This window comes from Lampetra planeri, chromosome 40 (assembly GCF_965212315.1).
Source record: "Lampetra planeri chromosome 40, kcLamPlan1.2.h2, whole genome shotgun sequence".
NCBI lineage: Eukaryota > Metazoa > Chordata > Hyperoartia > Petromyzontiformes > Petromyzontidae > Lampetra > Lampetra planeri.
The window spans coordinates 775,151-797,035 of record NC_136146.1 but is presented as its reverse complement, the minus strand read 5'-3'; the positions used below and the strand labels follow the sequence as shown (position 1 = coordinate 797,035).

General features: G+C 44.6%; 1 protein-coding gene across 1 annotated transcript in view; it reads left to right on the top strand.

Annotated features, from left to right (window-relative positions):
• Positions 1–3,607: 3,607 nt before the first annotated feature.
• The window catches only part of LOC144731710 (uncharacterized), a 36,870-nt gene continuing 18,592 nt past the window's right edge, over positions 3,608–21,885 (top strand). Inside the window, exons 1-12 of the mRNA XM_078612895.1 lie at positions 3,608–3,909; positions 4,929–5,042; positions 5,172–5,249; positions 9,487–9,630; positions 10,929–11,042; positions 11,429–11,589; positions 12,011–12,239; positions 14,094–14,528; positions 16,331–16,473; positions 17,131–17,191; positions 19,342–19,550; positions 20,325–20,511. Coding sequence (XP_078469021.1) covers positions 3,688–3,909; positions 4,929–5,042; positions 5,172–5,249; positions 9,487–9,630; positions 10,929–11,042; positions 11,429–11,589; positions 12,011–12,239; positions 14,094–14,528; positions 16,331–16,473; positions 17,131–17,191; positions 19,342–19,550; positions 20,325–20,511 — 2,097 coding nt within the window. The 5' untranslated portion in view covers positions 3,608–3,687. The remainder of the gene's footprint in view (positions 3,910–4,928; positions 5,043–5,171; positions 5,250–9,486; positions 9,631–10,928; positions 11,043–11,428; positions 11,590–12,010; positions 12,240–14,093; positions 14,529–16,330; positions 16,474–17,130; positions 17,192–19,341; positions 19,551–20,324; positions 20,512–21,885) is intronic.

Sequence of the window (21,885 nt, the reverse complement as noted above, 5' to 3'; positions counted from 1 at the left end):
TCCCACCTATGGTAGGAACCCACTGGTTCCACCAGCCCACAGGGGATTATTGTGTCCGTCCGTCGTGCAGGGAGGGGCTGGGAGGAGAGGGTGGGGAGGGGCTGGGAGGAGAGGGTGGGGGATGGGAGGGGTGAGGCTGGGTGGGGAGGGTGGGGGAGGGGCTTGGTGGGGAGGGGCTGGTCACCCCGTGGTGCCCTTATAAAACTTAACGTTTAACCTACTCACGCCGACTTGTGCCCGCCCTCACAGTCGGGCATATTTGCGGAATACACCACGCCGCCGTTGACCCTGGCCATTGACCGAGCAACCCGAAACGTTCCTACCAGCTCCCTCCGCAGGAATGTGTTATTTGGAGTTTGCGTGTTCTCTCTTATTCTCCACGTTGTGGATTTTTCTCCAGGTCATCCGGTTTTTCTTTCACTACATTTAGAGTTAAAATGCGTTTAGAGTACCTGGCTGAGGGGCCATCCATAAATGACGTCACGCACCTAGGGGGGCGGGGGGTCAGACATTTGTGACGATATGTGACAAGGGGGGGGGGGTGAGAAATGTGACGTCACATAAAAATACGCAACTTTAAATCAATATAGACAACACGTTCTACTTAATTAAATATACTTTTTAATAAATGTTTTCTCCTACAACATCAGAGTGCAGCGGCACATTAACTACGCACTACAATGACAATAGTTTAAAGCGATTTGAAGCATGTTTTTTATATTTGGGGGGGGGGGGAGGAGCAGAGCTTTGTGACGTCATATTTGAGGGGGGGGTCTGACTTTTTGTGACGCCGTGTGACGAGGGGGAGGGTCAAAAATCTTCCAAAATCGCGTGACGTCATTTATGGACGGCCCCTGATATAAATTTCCAGGTCGCCTCTTAGACTGAGTTCTATTTGTATATCTCAGTGGCGCCTTACCTGCTGAAAAAAAACAATATTTAGTTCCGTGTGATTGAAACCGGTTAATACTACGATTGAACTTCCCAGTATGGATAAGCGAGCAGTGCTAATGCGTGATAGTAAATGCAATGTGATGTCGCGACGAGTGACCCACTGAAGGCGTTGCCCAATCGTGGCATTTCGTGGGATTCTTGGGTTTCTAGGGGCATCTCCCTCCCCCCGAAGACAAGGCTGCAAATCAACTCTTGTGGACGTTGTAGATGATTAAGATAGCTGTACTTTTTATTGGGTATTATGCAGTGGTGTTTGAAGAATACTGCAGCTTTGTCTCGTTCGTGAATCTGGAAATAATGTAATTTAAACAAAAATAATGGCTTTAAACGTATGATACAAATGACACATTTAGGAGCAATATCCAAAATAGAGGATCCGTGCCTATACCGTCCCTTGCATTTCAGCAGCATTTGTTCAAGCAAGCCTGACTGCTGATGAGACACTGCGTGTCAAAACCGGTCCAGCGTTCCATTGTGTTAAATCACTACCACATAAATTATGCGCTCCCAAAATGCCATGTGGACTTGATGTTGGTGTAGAAAATACTTTCATATTTATTTGCAAGGATAGATATATGGAGATGTGTTGTCTAATTCTTTATTAGTCACATTCTCCACAGCAGTGCAAATCATACATTTTTTTGTTAACATTTTATTTTTCCAAACTTTGTAATTCAATTTGTCATACATTTTTGTTTCATTTGTATCCAAGATCCTATTGCGACCTATACAGCATATCATCTTACAATTTGTTAGAAATTTTTTTGCATTACTATCAATTTGGCATTTCAGGGCAAACAAGCCCGGATAATAGGAATAATATTTCACCACTCCAAATGTACTTCATTTAACCATAGAGAAGTGCGGATAACTTTATTGTTGTGGATTTCATTGGGGGCACGAATAAGTGGATAATACGGGTAGAGACAATTTCGATTCTGTTGTGCAGTATAATTAGTACGGATAGTCCCCAACTTACGAACTCGTATGTAATATTGTGATAACTACTGTATCGTAAATAAATAAAAACATGATTTTTTCACTTACCTTGAGTCCTGATGCTGGCTTGCTTGTCGAAAGGGGCTTAATGAGTCCCCAAACTTTTACACACACACAGGCGTGAGCACACACAAACACCCCCAGTGGGATGCTGGAACTCATTACATCTCGCGCGCAGGATGGCTCCACTGAACACAATAGTGGTTCGCAATTGTGAATTCACGTCGGCTGGTTTAAAAAGAAGGATGTTATGGAAGCTCGTTCTTAACTGCGGTTGCCCGTAAGTCGGGGACTACATTTTGTATTCCGTCATCCACTATGACCAGCGTAAAGTATGGTCAAGCAACCCCATGGACCTTATCCGGCCAAGGGTTTTTTATTCTATAAGTTAATTAATGCAATGACCCCATTCCCTGTGAATTAATCACGATGCTTTCACTATGTTTATTTAAAAAAACGTCATTGTACAGGGAACTGTAAATGTGACGTGATATTTATCACAAACTTTTCGCATTATCCATTTTTAAAAGTTTTTTCCCCCCAAGGTCTACCAGAAAACACTTGTGTAAAATCACGTAGATGCTTGGTAAGTACTGTACAGTGGTTTTTAAATAGCCAAGAACACATGCTCAATTGTGAGCGTTGTGTCAACAACGGATGCAAAAGCACACAGTCATTCCAACGCACACAAGTGGTATTTGGTCTGTTGTGGCAACAGTTACCGAGACTGATAGGAGCGACCGTTCAGAAACTGCTTGGAATCATCGCTTGGGACGGCTGCACGGCAAGTATTTGTTAAATCACTTCAATCAAGACTGCAGTGTGCATGTCACAAACCGAAGCCATTCTGCGTAGACAAATGTTTGTTCAGGTAATGTCTCAATTGGCTGTGAACTAACAGATTTGAATATGCAAATTTCCCCCAAAAATTTTCGTGTTAAACTTAAAAAACATAAACTAAATTGTACACTGTAGTAGATGTCATGTAGGTTTGTTGTTTCTTTTGCCAGAAGTATTTTATTGTAATAAAAAAAAACGTAAACACTACAACGTATTGGTTAGACGGGTTTCGGTGGTAAAGTGCAGTGGACTAACACGAGCAGGCGAGTGAGGGTCCCCACACAGCGGGTGAATGCTATATGTGGAAGAGACGGAGCGAATCGGGTGATGCTTTGAGGAGGATTGTGTAGGAGCCATTAGAATGTGAGGGTGCGGTGCATGTTGTCAAGTTTGGGTGACTAATTTGGTGATAATCGGTCCGTAGTTTTTCCTTTACCTATATTCATCTGTATTGTATTCATAATCATTATTTTGTGTTACGTATTTATCAGCAGTAATTAAATAAAATTTGCAAATGTAGCAGAAGCTAAACTGTGAGGCTAAATACTTTGTGCACTTTTAAATCTAGATTTAAAACTCATTTCTTTGGCACTGATTTTTGTGTTTAGTTTGTTGTCCTTCCCCCGCACCTAAGATTACCACGGTTGGCTTCGTATGGTGCGAAATAAATTCAACATACATACGTACATGTATGACATTGTGTGAAAGTAACCCACGTGTGAAAAGTATCTGTTGACCCTGGAATACTTTGTTGTTGAATTAGCATCTCATAACGTTACTGTGCACTTAGGGGCTGGAATAACAACAGTGATTTAGAATGTTTTTTCCCCATCCAGGTATCAGGCTGCTTTGGGCACAGCAGCCAAACATTCCTTGCTCAGATAGAGGCGTGCAATGGGCAGCTCCCCAAGTGTTCTGAACTCGAACGCCAATAAGGCCGTGGTTGTTGATGAGTCCGTTGCTCAGTCACGTGCCGCCGCCAAAAGGGGGACACGGGCGAGTTCCACCCTCGAGGTAGTGGGTGCTCAACCGCACGAGATCAACATCTCTGGACAGAAAGATCGAGAAGATGATGACGCGAGCTCGCAGCACAACAGGCTTTATATTGACTTTGAGGTGAGTCTAGCGGGGAGCCAATTTCTCATAAGGGTGGTTCCCAAACTGCAGGAGCCCAGTCAAACACGGGATGTTGAGCAAACATTTCGCCAAATGTTGGTCCAATGGTTCCGGCCAGATGCCATCGTTGCCCCAACGTTGGCATGTTTACGAGGATGCGTATGACATGACCAGAATGCAAGTGACACCAGGTTATACACAAGTATGTAACTCGAGATGAGTTTCTGAATTAAATGCTTTGGATTTCGTATTTTCAGATTTTTAAGAACACTTTGGGATATTTTTAAGGATTTTATCATGTTTGGATCATTCACATTGTGTAATAATTTACATGTTAGCATGTCTTCATGCTAACAAAAGTATCACCCGATGCCACATGACACCACTTTTACCGGGAAAGTACAGAAGTGGCATTGTATACGCATACCTGTCAACCCATACGGTTTACCCGTATTCTTATGCAGGGAAATGGGAGTTTTCAGGTCCATACGGCATACAGCCGTTTCGAAACGGGCAATTTGTTTCTGCCTATTTGTTTGTGTTTATCCCTCGTGATGGGACTTTGTAGGATGAACGTTGAGATTTATAAGGGCACGGGGTGACCAATAAGGTCTGAAGGTAGGCACTTAAAAGGGGTTGACAGGTATGTATACGCTACGTCATTTCTCGTGAAGTGATACTTTTGGAAAACTGAAACAAAACACAAGCTGGATCATTTAAATGTTGTACTTGGGGACAATTTTCACAATTTTTGCAATACACTGAAATCAGAAAGACATCCTTCATATGTATATTTGTACCTTATGAATGCACCCTCCGTGAACATGGAATGTTGAGGCAACGTTGGGCGAACGTTTGGTTAATGGTTCCAACCACGTCGACGTTGGCCAAAGGTTGCTTGTTTTCATGGGTCAATGCGAGCATATATTTTTTATTCAGAACTCACCCTCAGCAGGTAGTGTTTTAGCATAACTATATGCAACGTTTGATGTGAATGTGGGTGTTTTTCTTCTACGCAGGATATGAAAGATGATGAAGTATCATTGATATTTGATACCTTTGTCCATGACAATGGCACGTGTTACTCCTGCATCATGCAAGATGGAGTGCGGTTGTACTTTGATGAAAACAGGGTGAGCTGCCAATGCAATCTTAAAAGTTTAAATGCAATCACCCACAATATAAACGTATTGCCAATTAACAATGTGTTTTTTTTGCGTCAATGTGTTGTGCTCATGAATGTAAATGTGTTGTTGTTTCAGCCACACATGGGGATGATTCCATTTCCCGAAGAGTGGGAAAATCAGGGGACATTTTTCAATGACGCATCTCAAAATAAAGTAAGATAAGGTCACACGTTGCAAATTCCTTGTACGGTACACACATTAAAAATATACCTACAGTTAGGCCTCGGCAAGGTAAGGTAAATTACCTTTATTACCGGGTAAAAGGGTAAAGGTAAAGGATAAAGGTTTCGACATGCCAAGGGGTAAGGTAAAGAGTAGGGTAAAGGTAGCTCAGAAGAATTACCCGGTAGGGTAAGGGTAGCGCGAATAATTACCCAGCAAATACAGTACCTTGTTTACCGCTAAAAGTTCCGTGGCGCAGTGACGCAGTCCGTGGCCTCCATTTTAAAGTGATGGCGGAACACATGGAGACGGTCCACGTTCTTGAGGTCGAGGTACGAGAGGACGAGGATGCCAGCAACGGCTTTTTTGGGGTTGCTGCGAACAGCAATGGAAAGAGGCAGCGGTATGCGTTCCCGTGGAAGCACACACACGATTGGATGGAGGGTGATCCGCATGCACAGCAAGGGAAGCAGCAGTTCGTGCACTGCCGCAAGTGGTTTTCCACCCACACGAACGCGTCGGGGTGGAAAGCCCACCTCAAGAAACACAACGTGCTCGCCCCAGGCAGCGAGGTCGGGACGTCGGCGTCGGCGAGCCGCCTAATACAGCAAACGCTGAGCCGGCCAGCAATCCCGGATCGCCTCCTGGTAAAGTTTGAGAACGCGGTGGTGGATTTTGTTATCCAAGGTGCAATCTCTTTGCGAGCCGCCGGCAGCGACAAGTTCAAGACCTTGGTCAACACATTGACGCAGGGATACGAGGGCCCATCGACCCGCACCATCATTCGCAGGATTGTCGAGCATCACGCCATCATGCTGCCCATCGTCGGGGCGTTCTTCTCCAACCTGGACGTCGCCATCTCGCTCACCATCGACGGGTGGCCGAACCGCAACCTGAAGGGATTTTGGATGGTCACGGTGCACTGGATCGACAGCAAATCTGGTGCGTCAAAATCCATGCTGCTGACAATCCTCGATGTGCAGTCCGGAAGGGGTGTCGGCAAGCGCATTGGGGCCGCTCTGTTTGAGCACCTCCAAAGCCTCGGGCACAATATCTCGACCAAGCTGCTGGCTGTCATCAGCGACAATGGCTCTGATGCAAACAGTGCTGTCAAGACGTTGTTCGCCCTGGTCAACGTGGACGCCGGATATGAGCAGTTGCGGGCTTGCCACCATATTCGATGTGCGGATCATTCCGTCCAGATCGGTGTCGTCCAAGTTCTAAAACTGATCAAATCAACAAATGCCGAACTGCGCAAGGCGCTCGTCAATATCAGGTGCAGCAAGGTCGTCCGGCAGTCATACCGACACGAAGCTGAGATCGCCAAGCTCGCCAGCAAGGAGCCGACACACCAGGACTCGCCGACCAGGTGGCATTCGACGTTTGACATGGGCGACGACGCCATCAAGAAGCGTGTCCCATTGGACATTATCATGGCGCGCTTCCAGGATGTGATCGGCGTCGGTGCTTTCTCTGAACTGCAGTGGGCAAACATCGAGGGCGTGACAGCATTCCTGCGAATGCCGCGCCAGGTCATGGCCTCGTTGTCGGCGGACCACAATTCGATATTGGATCTCGTGCCGGTGACGATGGAGCACCTTGTCCGTCATTGCGATCACGGTGAAGCCGCCCTTAAGAGCGATCGATGAGCCCTTGACTGCGACGGGGATGAAGGCCGGACTGGTGCGGTACCGCAACCTCCTGGTTCAGGAACCCGCCATTGTGGCATCCTACTTGAATCCACAGCTGCCGAAAACGACAGACCAAGACGAGCTGGCTACACTGAAAGCCACAACCCGCTCTGTCCTGCAGCATCGCTACTCGGACGTGCTCACGATCTCGCCGACGGCAGTTGCTGCCCATATGGAGGAGCGGTCACTGTTCAGCACCCTGTTCAGCAACGTCGGCAACTCCATAGACGGCGATGAAGTCGATCGTTTTCTGAGCATGGGCGTCACGACCGCCAGCACCTTCATTGACGTAATGCAGTGGTGGTTTCTCCGCAAAGAGCTGCTCCCCGCCCACTACAAGATGGCCTGCGACTACTTGGGAGCGCCGGCGACGTCAACTCCCTGTGAACGTGCGAATAGCGGAGCCGGGCGGGAGTTCACATGCGTTCGCCAGTCGCTGTCAACGACGCTCTTCATCCAGTCCATGTGCTTGCGCTCATGGATCACGGCCGGCTGCCTGAAGGTTCCGTCTAACTGGGCTGGAGCAGCGCAGGATCTTATTGCCTGTCGTCCGTCCAAGGATGATGGCAATGACGAACTTGATCAGGTTGTTGATGAGATCGTCATCGACCAAGACGACTGGGACGAGGAGGTTATGGAGGACGGTGTCGTCGACAGCCTAAACGCCCGATATAAGAGTTTTCTATATGAATAAAGCATCTTCTTGGTTCTTTCGGTAAAGTCACGTAGAATGGAAATAATAAAATAATAAAAATAAAACATAATAAAATAATTCTCACGACGTTTTGGCCACAACGCAAGCAGCCGTCCTCAGGTGAAGACCAGGTCTGTCGGGGAGACAGCGTCTGAATGAAACAGCACCATGCTTGGAGCGTATATTTAATCTGGTTTGGAAGGGGGGGAAAGGGCGCCTTGACAAAATAATTTGCATATCAAGAGGCATTTAGCATATTTATGGGAAATGCAGGTATGTGCTGAGTACTACTTATGCCCGTGCATTATGCAGGATTTGCAGCATCAAAGGGAGGGGATATGGGAAATGCAGGTATGTGATTAGTACTACTTATGCCCAATGTGTAGTGTAGAGCGTAGTGTATAGTAGTGTAGTGTATAGTCGTGTACAGTAGTGTAGTGTATAGTACTGCTGTGTATAGTAGTGTGGTGTATTGTATAGCAGTGTAGTGTATAGTAGTGTAGTGTATGATAGTGTATAGTCGTGTATATTGCAGTGTATGGTAGTGTAGTGTATACTAGTGTAGTGTATAGTAGTGTATATTGTAGTGTATAGTAGTGTAGTGTATAGTAGTATTGTAGTGTATAGTAGTGTATATTGTAGTGTATAGTAGTATTGTAGTGTATAGTAGTGTATATTGTAGTGTATAGTAGTGTAGTGTATACTAGTGTAGTGTATAGTAGTGTATATTGCAGTGTATAGTAGTGTAGTGTATAGTAGTATTGTAGTGTATAGTAGTGTAGTGTATAGTAGTATTGTAGTGTATAGTAGTGTAGTGTATAGTAGTATTGTAGTGTATAGTAGTGTAGTGTATAGTAGTATTGTAGTGTATAGTAGTGTAGTGTATAGTAGTGTAGTGTATAGTAGTGTATATTGTAGTGTATAGTAGTATTGTAGTGTATAGTAGTATTGTAGTGTATAGTAGTATTGTAGTGTATAGTAGTATTGTAGTGTATAGTAGTGTAGTGTATAGTAGTATTGTAGTGTATAGTAGTGTAGTGTATAGTAGTATTGTAGTGTATAGTAGTATTGTAGTGTATAGTAGTGTAGTGTATAGTAGTAGTGTAGTGTATAGTAGTATTGTAGTGTATAGTAGTGTAGTGTATAGTAGTATAGTAGTGTATAGTAGTGTATATTGTAGTGTATAGTAGTGTATATTGTAGTGTATAGTAGTATTGTAGTGTATAGTAGTATACTAGTGTAGTGTATAGTAGTATTGTAGTGTATAGTAGTATACTAGTGTAGTGTATAGTAGTATTGTAGTGTATAGTAGTGTATATTGTAGTGTATAGTAGTGTAGTGTATAGTAGTATTGTAGTGTATAGTAGTGTAGAGTAGAAACCCCCGTTAACAACTAATCACTTAACTACGGGCCTCTATAGAGCCCAATGTGTTCACTTACCAGCCATTCCCCTGTTGATGATGGGCTGTTGTAGGTACAGTAAATATTCATTAACGCAATGAGTAACCATGGTTCTTTATGTGTGTATAATGTTGTTAGCATCTTTAGGTATTTATATCCATTATTTTAGTGTTATAAAGTACGTTTTTTTGGATGGAAAAGGGTAACTGTCAATGCTATCGGAACGAATTAAGCCGTTAATGTGTATTTCCTCTACTCGCTTAATGACCAAATCATTTAACGACCGGTTTCGTGGAACCAATTACCGTGGTTAAGAGGGCTTCTACGATATATAATTTCGTACATATGCATGTATTTGCTCGTTCGCATTTCATGTCTGTACACTGGATCTTCTGAGCAATAAGCAGCTAATTCCCCCCCCTCCCCGTCCACTCAACGCAGGGCCCGTCTGCCGGCAGGGGCAGTGGGCACGAGGACCTTCGCAAGGCACGTGCCCACAATGTCAGCGCCAACATGATGGAGGACGACCGCATCGGAATGTTCCATCACCCGACCAAAGGCGAGCTGACGACATATCTGTTCGAGGTAACGTCACCCGCCGCCGACCTCCCAAAATGCACTTGAACACGGCGCAGGCTGTCGGTGACATGCAGTCGTTCATCGTCTGCCGTGGAAAAAATCCAAACCCATTACGAGACTGGCATCACTGCTCAGCGGTGGTGCTAGGCACAAGCTAAAAGTCCCCAAATGTGATTTGTACCCTTGATCATTAACTGTGTATCGATAAATTTCGATTTAATGCTTTCGTGACTGCAGGGAATCATCTTCTTGGTTCTTTCGGTAAAGTCACGTAGAAGGGAAATAATAAAATAATAAAAATAAAACATAATAAAATAGAATTCTCACGACGTTTCGGCCACAACGCAAGCAGCCGTCCTCAGGCGAAGAACAGGGCTGTCGGAAAGACAGCATCCGAAGTTCTTCACCTGAGGATGGCTGCTTGCATTGTGGCCGAAACGTCGTGACAATTGTATTTTATTGTTTATTTTTATTATTTTATTATTTCCATTCTACGTGACTTTACCGAAAGAACCAAGAAGATGTGTATCGATAGTTCGGTGTTAGTGTGCCATTGTATTGAGGGACTACTGCTGCTGTTTGCTGTTATCTTGGTGTGGTCTGGGACTGTTTTCTGGTTGCTTTTGCTGCCTTGCCCAATATTGATAAATAATTATGAATTTATATTTAGTGACTAGCTTACCATTTTCTCAATGTTGCATTCCTATCGTTTATTTTGTATCGGTTGCTGTTGTAACTTGCTGACCCAATGCCCCTGATGGACATCTGTGAAAAAGAGCGTCATAGAACATTGTATATCTCCTCCTGCATTCTAAATGAAGATTCTGATCTGAGCTCAAGTGGCATAGGATTCATAAAAATAAATTATGGTGAACCAACTATCAGCTAGATTAATACATCCTAATACAGTAAAAGGCAAATTAATTTATCTTATCCATACCATGTTTGCATCTCTCTCATAAAACTCCATCGTTTTTTCTTGTGTGCATATCTCGTTTCACTCAATCTGTCTCATTTGTATCATTCTTCTCATTTCACTGCAGCTCCGTCTTGTCCACATATCTCTCTCTCATCGCTGTCTAAATCTCTTCTGCCATGTGACTAGGTCTTTTTAGAATGAACGTGGCGATATCTCTCTATCTCGTCTGTATCTCCTCTGTCGTCATCTCACTAAGGAGTTGAGAAATTGAAAGGGGAGCCCCACTCCCACCCATCCCGCCGCCCCCCCCCCAAAATATCATGTCTGCTTAAGCCCCCCCGAATGGGTGAGCACCACAACCCGTCACGACTGTTTCCATTCGCAGGAGAGGAGAACGATTTGCAAGTTCTTTGATGAAGAAAGCGGAGCCTGGCTGCATGTCCCAGCACAGTGGGAGTGCCGTTTGGATTTTGTTCGGAGCAAATTGACCTTCGTCCAAGTATGTATTTCACTACCTTTATTAATTACCAGGCGGTATGTTGCGTCGAATAAATATGAAATGCATACCTTAAACAAAGTTAAAATGAGATGGCAGATACGACACTACTGCCCTCGAGTTCCTTCATTGGGAAAAACAAATGTGACAGTGTTTGCTCCTACCCATCAGCGATTCAATAAATTGTCACGATTCTATGATTATTTTAACACTGTAGTCAATATAGTGGCCACTAGTGGCTACAGAGGCCCACGTGAACCAATTAAATACATCCATACAATCAATTCTTACACAATTCAGTCTAAGTATCATGACCTTAAGAATCAATCTTCATTGCAAATGTGATTAGAGCATCTAACGTGTTACATTTATGTTTGGATTCCCAAAAGGCAGCTATCCCAGCCTGGAAGGACCAATCAGACATTGTGGCGATGCTCAGACAGTGCAACTACGATGCTGATGAAGTTGTTTCGAACTACACCGCTCTCTACGGTGATGATGTAAAAACAGCATCCCCAGCAAATGTTACTGCCGAGCTGAAGACGCAAGGGTAAGCTTAGTTGTGTTGGCACGTATGCTTACTTGAATTGATATCATGAAGTACATGGAAAATGAACAGCTTTCCAATGTACTGCTTACAGGAATAAAAAAAAAACAAATACGCTTTTAAATGTATCTTAAGTGCTTGTCAAGGCATGCAAAAAAAAACCACGCAATTCAGCGATTGTGCATTTTGTTGAAATAAATTTGGCATGCTGTTTGCATGACACTAATTTAATAATGAATAAAGTGCAGCGAAATTTTGCTTGCTCATTAAAGAGGTTAAATTGACGTTGTGGCCTCATTACAGCGGTACCGCTGGAGTTTTCAAAAGTTAATTGCAAAGTGCACGGACAGGGGCTACATTTGTCGCGTTTTAAAAGCCATTCCGAAGGCACCGCTCACACCGGGGGTCTGCGTGACGGCGGCAGGGCCTTGGATGACACACGCAAGCAGCTGCGGGAAACGCAAGAGCGACTGGAAGGATCCCGACGGCAGGTCGCTGAACTTCGGCAAGAGAAACAATGCATGGAGGTCAAAGTTCACGGTCTGCAGAGTCAAGTGGCATCGGCGGAGGCCCATTGCCAGCAGGTGGAGAGCAGGCTTCAGGCCTTCCTGTCCAACAGGCCCAAAACGCCGGCAGCGATGTCCGTTAAAAAGGTGACTTTGAGTAATCCAATGAGCCGTAAAGCTCTTTTTCACAGATGTCCTGTAGTTTTTGTCACAGATGTCCAGTTGAGCTTGCCGCCTGTCCCAGTTCTTACAGGATGTCCTCTTTTTGAGCTATCTGTCCTGGAAAATCCGCAAGTCTTCCCGGGATATTAAAAGGCATTTTTTTTGGCATTTGTACAATAATACACCACTTTAGACAATGCATTTACAAGTATTTATCCTATCTTCTTGTATTGTGAGATATTTTTCTGCTCATGATATGTCCCGGTTTATTGTACAGCAGTGATGACACCTCATTTCCAGTTAATTTGCAAATGCAGCCCGAATGAAAAACTGATGTTTGCTGACCTTTAAATCAGAATCGGAAGATTTATTTTGGAAGATTTTAAATCTGCTACCAGCCCTGTTTCATTTGGGGTTCCTCAGGGTTCAGTTCTTGGCCCTCTTTTATAATTAGATGGTCCCACTGGACATTTACTCCGAAATCTCGGCCTAAAGCTTAATTGCTATGCAGACGACAATGAAATGTACTTGCATACTGAGTCTTCATCTGCTTGCATGCTAACTTCGGTTCTGGCTTCCATCAAAAATTGGTTGCAACAAAACTTTTTTAAATTGAACGGTGTTAAACGGGGGTGATGCTCATTGGGTCACCCCGCCAACTTCATAAAGCTGCACCCTTCAACATTACGATTGATGATCATGTAATCAGTCCGGCATGGGAAGTCGCAAATCTAGGGCACATCTGTGATCCCACATTGCCCTTCAAGGCTGACGTTAAAAAGTTCACAAATATTAAATTTTTCTATTCTTGGAATATCTCCCGTATCCGATCCCTTCTCTCTGTCTCAGATGCAGAAAAGCTGGTCCATGCCTTCATCTCATCTCGCATAGACTTATGTAATGTCTTACCCCTGGTGTGGCTAAGAAGGTGCTGATTAATTTGCAGCATGTTCAGAATGCGGCTGCTAGGGTGTTAACCAGAACGCCTTCTTCACATCATATTACGCCCGTGTTGACCTTCCTGCACTGGCTTCCAGTTTCACATATAATACAGTTAAAATCCTGTTGTTAACTTACAAAGCAGTGCACCATCTTTCCCCAGCCTACATCATTGACATGCTGCACCCATATGTCCCCTCAAGGTCCCTAAGATCTGGGCATGATGCAGATCTTCTCTGCATTCCCAGGTGGATGTTTCGATCGATGGCTGGCCGAGCTTTTTCCCATGTGGCCCCCAGGAATCCTTCTCTTTTTTATCACGGTTGCTGAGCACAGGCACAAAGACCCAAAATGCCAACTGGCCAGCAACAAGCATACAATAGATAAGAGGTAATACATTTCTTGAATTGGGCGATGTTATGAGACCTTCATAAAAGTGACGATGGGATGGATTTCCAATGTCGAACAGTGCGAGGAGAGCAGTGGGACGGAGATGTGTGTTATACCCGCAATGCGGTGGCTGAACGCTGCATGGATGAGACGAAGCAGACCAGTCTACTCGACTTGATTCCTCAACGTGAGTGGAGGAATCAAACAGTGCAGTTCACGGGAACAATAGTCATGGTGGTAGCGCTAGAAGAGAGACAAGGATATGACTGACCGCTGCTGAGCAAGTGAACATAGTGAATCGGTGTCACATAGTTTCTCTATCTGTGGATGAGACGAAACAGTCCATCGACCAGACTGATTCCTAAAACATTAGTGAGTGATGAGGAGATGACTGACCGCTGGTGAGCGAGTGAATACAGTGAATCGGTGGCATAGTTGCTCTACCTACGGACAAGAGGACACGGTCAGCCTTGTGGACCAAGTCCTTTTTTGGCTTCTGTCGCTCAACAGACAACCATCCCGTCAAGACTGCTCGTCGGGACGACACTGAGGCAGACGCAGGCAGAGGCCCGTGGGCTGTCGTTGCTCGGAGCGCAGCTTTCCGACGGTGCCCGTCGCGACTTGGGGGAGCTGGGCCGACTGATCCAGAGCCTGGCCTCTGCGGTGCGTCGCATGGCCGGGCTAGCGGCGGCGAGTGCCGGCTCGCTGGACGAGGTGCGATCGCTGTACCGGCGCGAGGCTTTGCAGCGGAGGCTGCTGCACGACCAGCTCACGGAACTGCGTGGGAACATCCGCGTGTTTTGCCGCGGCAGGCCAGGCGCGCCCGAAGGCGGCGTGCCCGGCCTGGAGTTTTCTCCGTCGGCAGGCGAGGTTCTGGTTATTCAGAGCGAGGGCAAAACGACGTCGTTCGCCTTCGATCAGGTCTTCCCTCCAAACGCCACGCAGGTCAGTGTCTGTTGTTCTTTGCGTCACGCGGCTTCGTTTGCTGAGCGTCTTACAGCTTCATGGTTCTTTCGGTGAAGTCACGTAGAAGGGAAATGATAAAATAATAAAAATAAAACGTAATAAAATACAATTCTCACGACGTTTCGGCCACAACGCAAGCAGCCGTCCTCAGGTGAAGAACAGGGCGTATATTAATATACGCTGCCAAGCTTGGTGGTGTTCATTCAGACGCTGTCTTTCCGACAGCCCTGTTCTTCACCTGAGGACAGCTGCTTGCGTTGTGGCCGAAACGTCGTGAGAATTGTATTTTATTATGTTTTATTTTTATTATTTTATTATTTCCCTTCTACGTGACTTCACCGAAAGAACCAAGAAGATGAATCCCTGCAGTCACGAAAGCTTTAAATCGTCTTACAGCTCTCTAACGTTTTCTTGTGGGGTGGGGGGGGTGGGGTTGGTACCGAAGCCTCTTTACCCTCCTGGCTATCGTGCCTTTACTCCACCTGCCCATATGCAGGAGGCAAGAGGCTTTTAGGTACGTTTTGCTCCATGTGCTAGAAGCTTCTTCAGGGACTGAAACGTCGGACATCGTGCCGAAGAGCGTGCGGTACAAACCGAAAACACATCATGGAGCTACGCGGTAGCATTACTCAACGTGTTTTTTTATCCATCTTCTTTAACATATTCGAAAAAAAAATTATATATATATTTTTTTCATTTTAAATTCACTCTCCTGTTGATATAACTGAATTTTAGATATATATATATTTTTTACTGAAAAGCAGAAAGTTATTTTGTGAATTCCTGAACTGGGTGGTTGAAATTTATATTTTAATATTCAGGTATGAATGTGGTTCAGAAATAATCAACGCTGGAATTAATTTGTGTAAATTAGCAGTATTTTCCAAAGTTTTATCAAAACTGTGCTGTTCGCATCATGTCGTGAGACCAACTATTAATTTTGTCCTCTGGCAGAGTAGTGCAGCAGCTCGTGTTAGAAGGAGATATCACGGAATAATCCCTTCAAGTGACCTCTTTAATCCTTCCAATCCATACGCACTTCCCCGCACACCCTGCGCAGAGAAATGTTTGTCAGATCGGCAGCCAAGCCAATGGGTTTTCTTTCTCAATGCACGAATTTGACCAAATAAAATTTCGGGAAAATATTTTTTTTACGTCATCGGTTTTTTTTGGTGTGTGTAGGCATTGGTGACCAGGTTGAGATGATCAATTCACTAAGCTTGAGAGCCTAGATTTACTCAACGATGGATGAAACCCAGATTCGAACCCAGGGTCTCAACGATGTTGTATCAGTGCTCTGATTAGTGAGCATATCTGGACACCTGCCAGCTGAGTTAATTTTGAGTCAATGAATAACGAGCGAGACATTATTCAAAAATCATTGCATGGCGTGCCCTGTTCAGCAGTGTTGGCTCGTGGCTCAAATCTTTAGCGGGGTGATGCCATCGCTGCCTATGGCGGAACCTAAGTTGCCCCCGTAGCTCAATATTGTTGAGCGATGAAAGTGGTTTGGATTGGCTAGTGAGCTGCCAAAATTTTTAATTTCACGAGGAGTGACAAATGAGGTTTCCCAAATCAATGCAAAATCATATCTCTATTATTAATTCTATGGGATTATATTTGAAATCAAAACAAAGTTAATTAATTGGAAAAAAAAGGATTTTATGATTCCTTTTTTAATTTGAAAGTGAAAGGAAATTGAAGCAAGTTTTAAGCGGGGCACCTCCCCAACACTCCGGAGCAGCTGCTACTGCTGTAAAGCGATTGCTGCTGCCTTCTAGGAGCAAGTCTTTGCAGACACACTGCCACTCATCACCTCCTGCGTGGACGGCTACAATGTGTGCATACTCGCCTATGGCCAGACCGGCTCCGGCAAGACCCACACGATGATGGGCACCTCCAACGCTCCTGGCGTGAACGTCCGGTGAGTCACCGCAAAAACAACAACAACAACAACAAAACCCAATCCCGCCATCGCGTGCAAGACACCTACCGCCAAAAAAAAATAGTCTCTCGCAGAAAGCTCTCTGAGAAATTGCTGCTCAATGGGACGTTGTTAGAGCCGCGTGCAAGCATGAAAAAGCCTCGTTACGAGAACGTATCCGTTACAGATTTCAGCAGTTGCATACATTTTGTTGCCAAACCCCGCGGCTCCTAATTTTTCTCCGACCTTCGCCCGCGTGTAGTCGGGCGCGCCTCGCTCTTCGCTGCTCATGATGAAATGCTCGCACCGATGTTGTTTACCACAGCGTTTGCTTTGCTTTGCAGTCCGATCTGTTTCTGATTGCCTTGCCATCACACATAGTTAAAGACGATTGATTGTGTTGCTTTTTCGCATGGTCTTACCGTGAGCTCTTTAGTGCGAGAGATTATGGGCCCATAATCAAATATAACGAGGTTCAGTTTTAATCAGAATACTTTTTCATTCGTATGAGCATGCCATTCTAGTATTGCATCAGTATTCTCATTAAATATTTAAATGCATATTGTGCATAAAGCACACATAAAAATAACATTGTAGTTATGCTTGTGAAGTCTTACATGCAAATACAATGTGAGTATACTGTGTTATATTTTACAGGTCGGTAAAAGAGCTTCTTAAAATCTGCAAAGAGAGGCACAATGTCAAGTATACTTTGAAGGTCAGAAACGATTACCCCACAATGTTTATATTTATTTTAAAATGGCTACGATTTGTAAAGATAATTCTCCTAAAATGTTATCAATGAACCACTTCAGCTAAAAATGCAATTCCTCATATGTTAAGTAAAGAATAATGATCCATGAAATATCATTACTTCTGGGCTTACAGAATTGTGGACTGAAATTGGTCCTGTCTCATGTAAATGCCTTCCATGACGGATTGTTAAGCAAATTCCACATGACATTTTCAACTCGCTACTCCTGCGCTTGCGAAACAAACACCATTCCACCGGATAACATCCGCAAGTACCGCATCATGCAATGTGCAAAAAGCCACTGTTACCTTAACATGTGCGCATAATAATCACCAAACATATGTATTGTGAAATATATAATTTAAAAAATGCATATCACCTCTGATTATTTAGCGAATCGACAGGATTTTTATGCAGTGCTGGAGATTTTAAACAGACGTGTATATGTGGCCGTTTTTTTTCTTCTTGGTTCTTTCGATAAAGTCACGTAGAAGGGAAGTAATAAAATAATAAAATTAAACATAATAAAATAATTATCACGACGTTTCGGCCACAACGCATTGAGGACGGCTGCTTGCGTTGTGGCCGAAACGTCGTGATAATTATTTTATTATGTTTTTTTTATTATTTTATTACTTCCCTTCTACGTGACTTTACCGAAAGAACCAAGAAGATGAATCCCTGCAGTCACGAAAGCTTTAACATCGAAATTGTGGCCGTTTTGTTAATCCACTGCTGCACAAAGGCCTCCCCACGCAGCGAGTTGCGGGAGTTATGTTTGACCACATTTCATAACACCGGTCAGTGTGGGTGAGGAGCTTCGAGTGTGGGAGCATAGAAGTAGGGTACAACCGTTTATTTTGCTGCACTGCCCACAGCATAGCCCCGCGTCCCTATGATAACCTGCTTGTACATATCGGTCGCCTTCCATATGACGACCTGCACTGTCTATGCTCAACCATGCTCAGCTACTGAGATCTGATGGGATTGGGTGGAGTCCAGGTGATTTGGTTATTATTCTCGCGGATTTCACTGGGATAATAGGATCTGCCAATAGCGCCCTCTACATCAATTTAAATGAAAGGAGTGGTGGCTGGTGCGTGTCTCTTTGCAGAATTTCGGTAATGGGGACCCCAGTTCGATTGCCGCTCGCGGCCGACACCAGTGACGATTCTGGGTCTCCCCTAGGTCGACTCAGCCTCAAATTAGTACCTGGTGAGATGTGTAAACATCGCCACTTGGGATACAAAGGCGGCCGGACGTGGTACTGGTCACCCACCCCCTCGCGTGCCGTGCCGGCCTTTATAGGTGCTCGCTAACAGAACTTGCCCCTACAGTCTGTTAAGGCTACGCGGGGGTTCTTGTCTTTTTGACAGCAAATTGGTGGGGCGTGGAGATCCAAAAGGTGAGGGGTAGGTCCATTGGGACATCGGCACGGGAAGGGGAGAAGGGGGGTTGAGGGAGGTTTGTGCAGTTTTGTAATCTTCATAAAGAAATGGTGAGCACTGTGCTGTTAACACAAAATAATCACGTGCATCATTGTGGAGAATATAAATAACTTAATTAATAAGAAGATCGTATATTTCCTTCATATATCTATTTTTTTACATTTCCCGTGAGTCACAAGGCTTTCTAGGAGTGCATCTTTTCAGCTGTTTCGACATGTAGTATCTCATCAGCAGTCACGTTTGCTTCAAGCAATGTGAACTATTGTAAAGGTTTATGTAGTTTTTTTCTTTTTCACTCAATGGGCCCTGCCCCACCTGCCCCTAATGGCAATCAACTGTGGCGAGATGTTAACTACCTCGCCTGGTATACGGAAGATCGGGCGTTTGATACCGCCCCTGACGCCTGTATATTTGGAGTTGGCATGTTTTCCCCGTGGTCGGATAGATTTTTCTCCGGATCCTTCCATTTTTTCCCTTCCCATTTTAGAATGAACATGCGTTTAGAGTATTTGACTGCTATCAATGTCCTCATGATAAGCCACTTTGTTGAAATATTATTTGTGGCCAGGTCGAATCTGAAAAAGAGCTAAATACCTGGTAATGTTACATTCTTTTACAATACGCCAGTGCAGTTATGTACGCGGTTGGTCGTGCTCTGCTGTGCAGATCTCCATGCTGGAGATTTACAATGAGACCGTGAGGGACCTCCTCGGCAAGCCGGGCTCAGGCCCCCTCGAGGTGCGTGGCCAGGCCAGGAGCGTTACCGTGCCGGGCCTGACCACATCGACCGTGACCTCGGAGGACGACATTGTGCGTGCGATGGAGACCGCCCATAAGAACCGCACCGTGGCCTCCACCAAGATGAACATCCACAGGTCTGTTTATTTTTTACCTTACCAGGTGAGGCCCCACTGAGCTGTTTAGCTCTTTTTCAGAAACGACCAGGCCCCAAATGGTATCTCAACGAAGTGGCTTATCGCGTGGAAATTTATAGCAGCCAAATACTCCTTGAATTGGCCATTCTCCAATCTGAGGTGATGCGCTGCTCTGTGTGAGTCCTGAATGAAGTAACATTCTATGTTAAGTATCATCTATTCACGTGCAATTTTACTGAAATTAAATTCATCAGGTCACCGTGGACTGAATACCCTTGTTAAAAATAATTTATTAACATTGAATTTCTATTTATTTGTCTGATTCTAAGAACTGTAATGTATCCAAATTGAGTGAAAACCAAATGTAATGTTTTTTTTTGCAATAATTGGTGACTGAGCTGACACCACCAGCTCATTAGACTGGGGTAGCTACCCCGATTTGGTCCCAGGGTCTCAGCAGTGTTGGTCCAGTGCTCTGACCTTGAAGCTATCCAATCACCTGGACTCACACTTGATTTATGTTCTTGAACATGTTCTCGAGGACGTTCACCTGGGAGACATGTCAATTAATTCAATATGTGTGCAGGTGCTAAATTGATTATGACATTGCTGAACCATAAAAGGTGTCCGCAGTTTTGACAGGCCTTCATTCAGCAGAGGATTAACCATGGCTGATGATGATACTAATATCATTATGTGCCAATGGACGAAAGGTGCACAATACAACTGAGCAATACATAACCTTGGCCACAATTGTGACTATTTTTGCCACAGCTCCCGCTCGCATATGCTGATGACACTCAGCTTGGAGGGGGTCGATGTGGTCTCCGGCTCCGCTTCCCACGGCTCCTTGATTCTCGGTGACCTGGCCGGCTCAGAGAGGATCTCTCGAACGGAGGCAACCGGCCAGAGACTCGTGGAGGCCGCAGCCATTAACAAGTCCCTGACATCACTGGGGCAGGTGAGGAGGCAACACTCACTGCGAGCGTTGCTATGCAGTACCCTCATGAATTATGCCTTGACACTCAACTGATACTTATCTGTAAAGGCACGTAGGGATAAAATAAAATAGATCACGACGTTTCGGGCGCAACACAAGCGTCCGTCATCAGGTGGGAAAGCATGGTCTGCATGCATCAGCATGCAGACTGTTTTAAAACGGTCTGCATGTCGGATGCTTGTGTTGCGCCCGAAACGTCGTGATCTATTTTATTTTATACCTACGTGACTTTACAGAAAGAACCAAAGAATATGGATTCCTGCAGTCACGAAAGCTTCAAATCAAGATTGATACTTATCTGATTTCATGTTTGTTCTATTAGCCACATCGGTTCTATTAGCCACATCGTGTAACTTGCCAATTGTTTCAACTGCCCATGCAACCAGTTTCTTAACCCTTTCCGATGATGCATGTGTACGTCATCAGTTTTCCTTCCGGTTCCATTCTGATGACGTAAAAAGATCAAATAAATGTATCGTTACCGAGGCTCTCACAAGGCCATGCGGGAGGGCGTGTGGCACAGTTTGGTGCCAGCTTTTATAGAGTGCGGTCGTGTCTCTACAGTTCTCTGTGGCGATTACGATGTCTTTAAAAACAATGGCGCTAAGCCTCTCTAAATAATATTAACGCTTGAGCCGCTTGCACGTTCAGAAGTTAATTCGTGAACGGGACTCACCCTGTAACTTTCAAATGTCTCGTTATGGGAAAAGCGTTAAATCCATCCACCTCTATCCATCAAGCAATGCGAATGGGTAAAACGCAATGAGTCGATCGGCCCGTTAGATGAAGCGGGGTCAAGTGTGCTGCCTGAACAGTGTGCAGGAGTCGGCAGTGGGGCTTTCTTTAGCCACCTCTACTGGAGGCCCTTTCCACCAGCAGTGCTGAGAGCAAGCAGTTGGAGGGCTGCATGAAATTTGGCCTATAAGGAAGCATTCATTCATTAATTCATAGATTTAAATAGGTTATTACGTACTGGATAAATGCATTGAATTGTGCATGTGAGAATCGATGATTTGAAATCCATGCACATTGTATATACTTGATATTTCAATATTACATTTAGGCTACTGGAATTAATAAAATTATCCAGACAGAAACACTTTTAAATAAATACGAATGAGACGTGAAAACATTGATGAGAGAGAATTGATTCTTCTGTAGAATTGCAACGTCAAATAATAATTCATTGCATCGCTGGCCGGAATATGGATGAATATCGATGAATATAAGATGAATATTCACATGCCTTATAATTCTATTTTTTCCAGTATAATTATTCTGTACAACTCTGGCTGTTGCCTGGTGGGGCTGTTTGTAATTACTGGCGAAACGTCG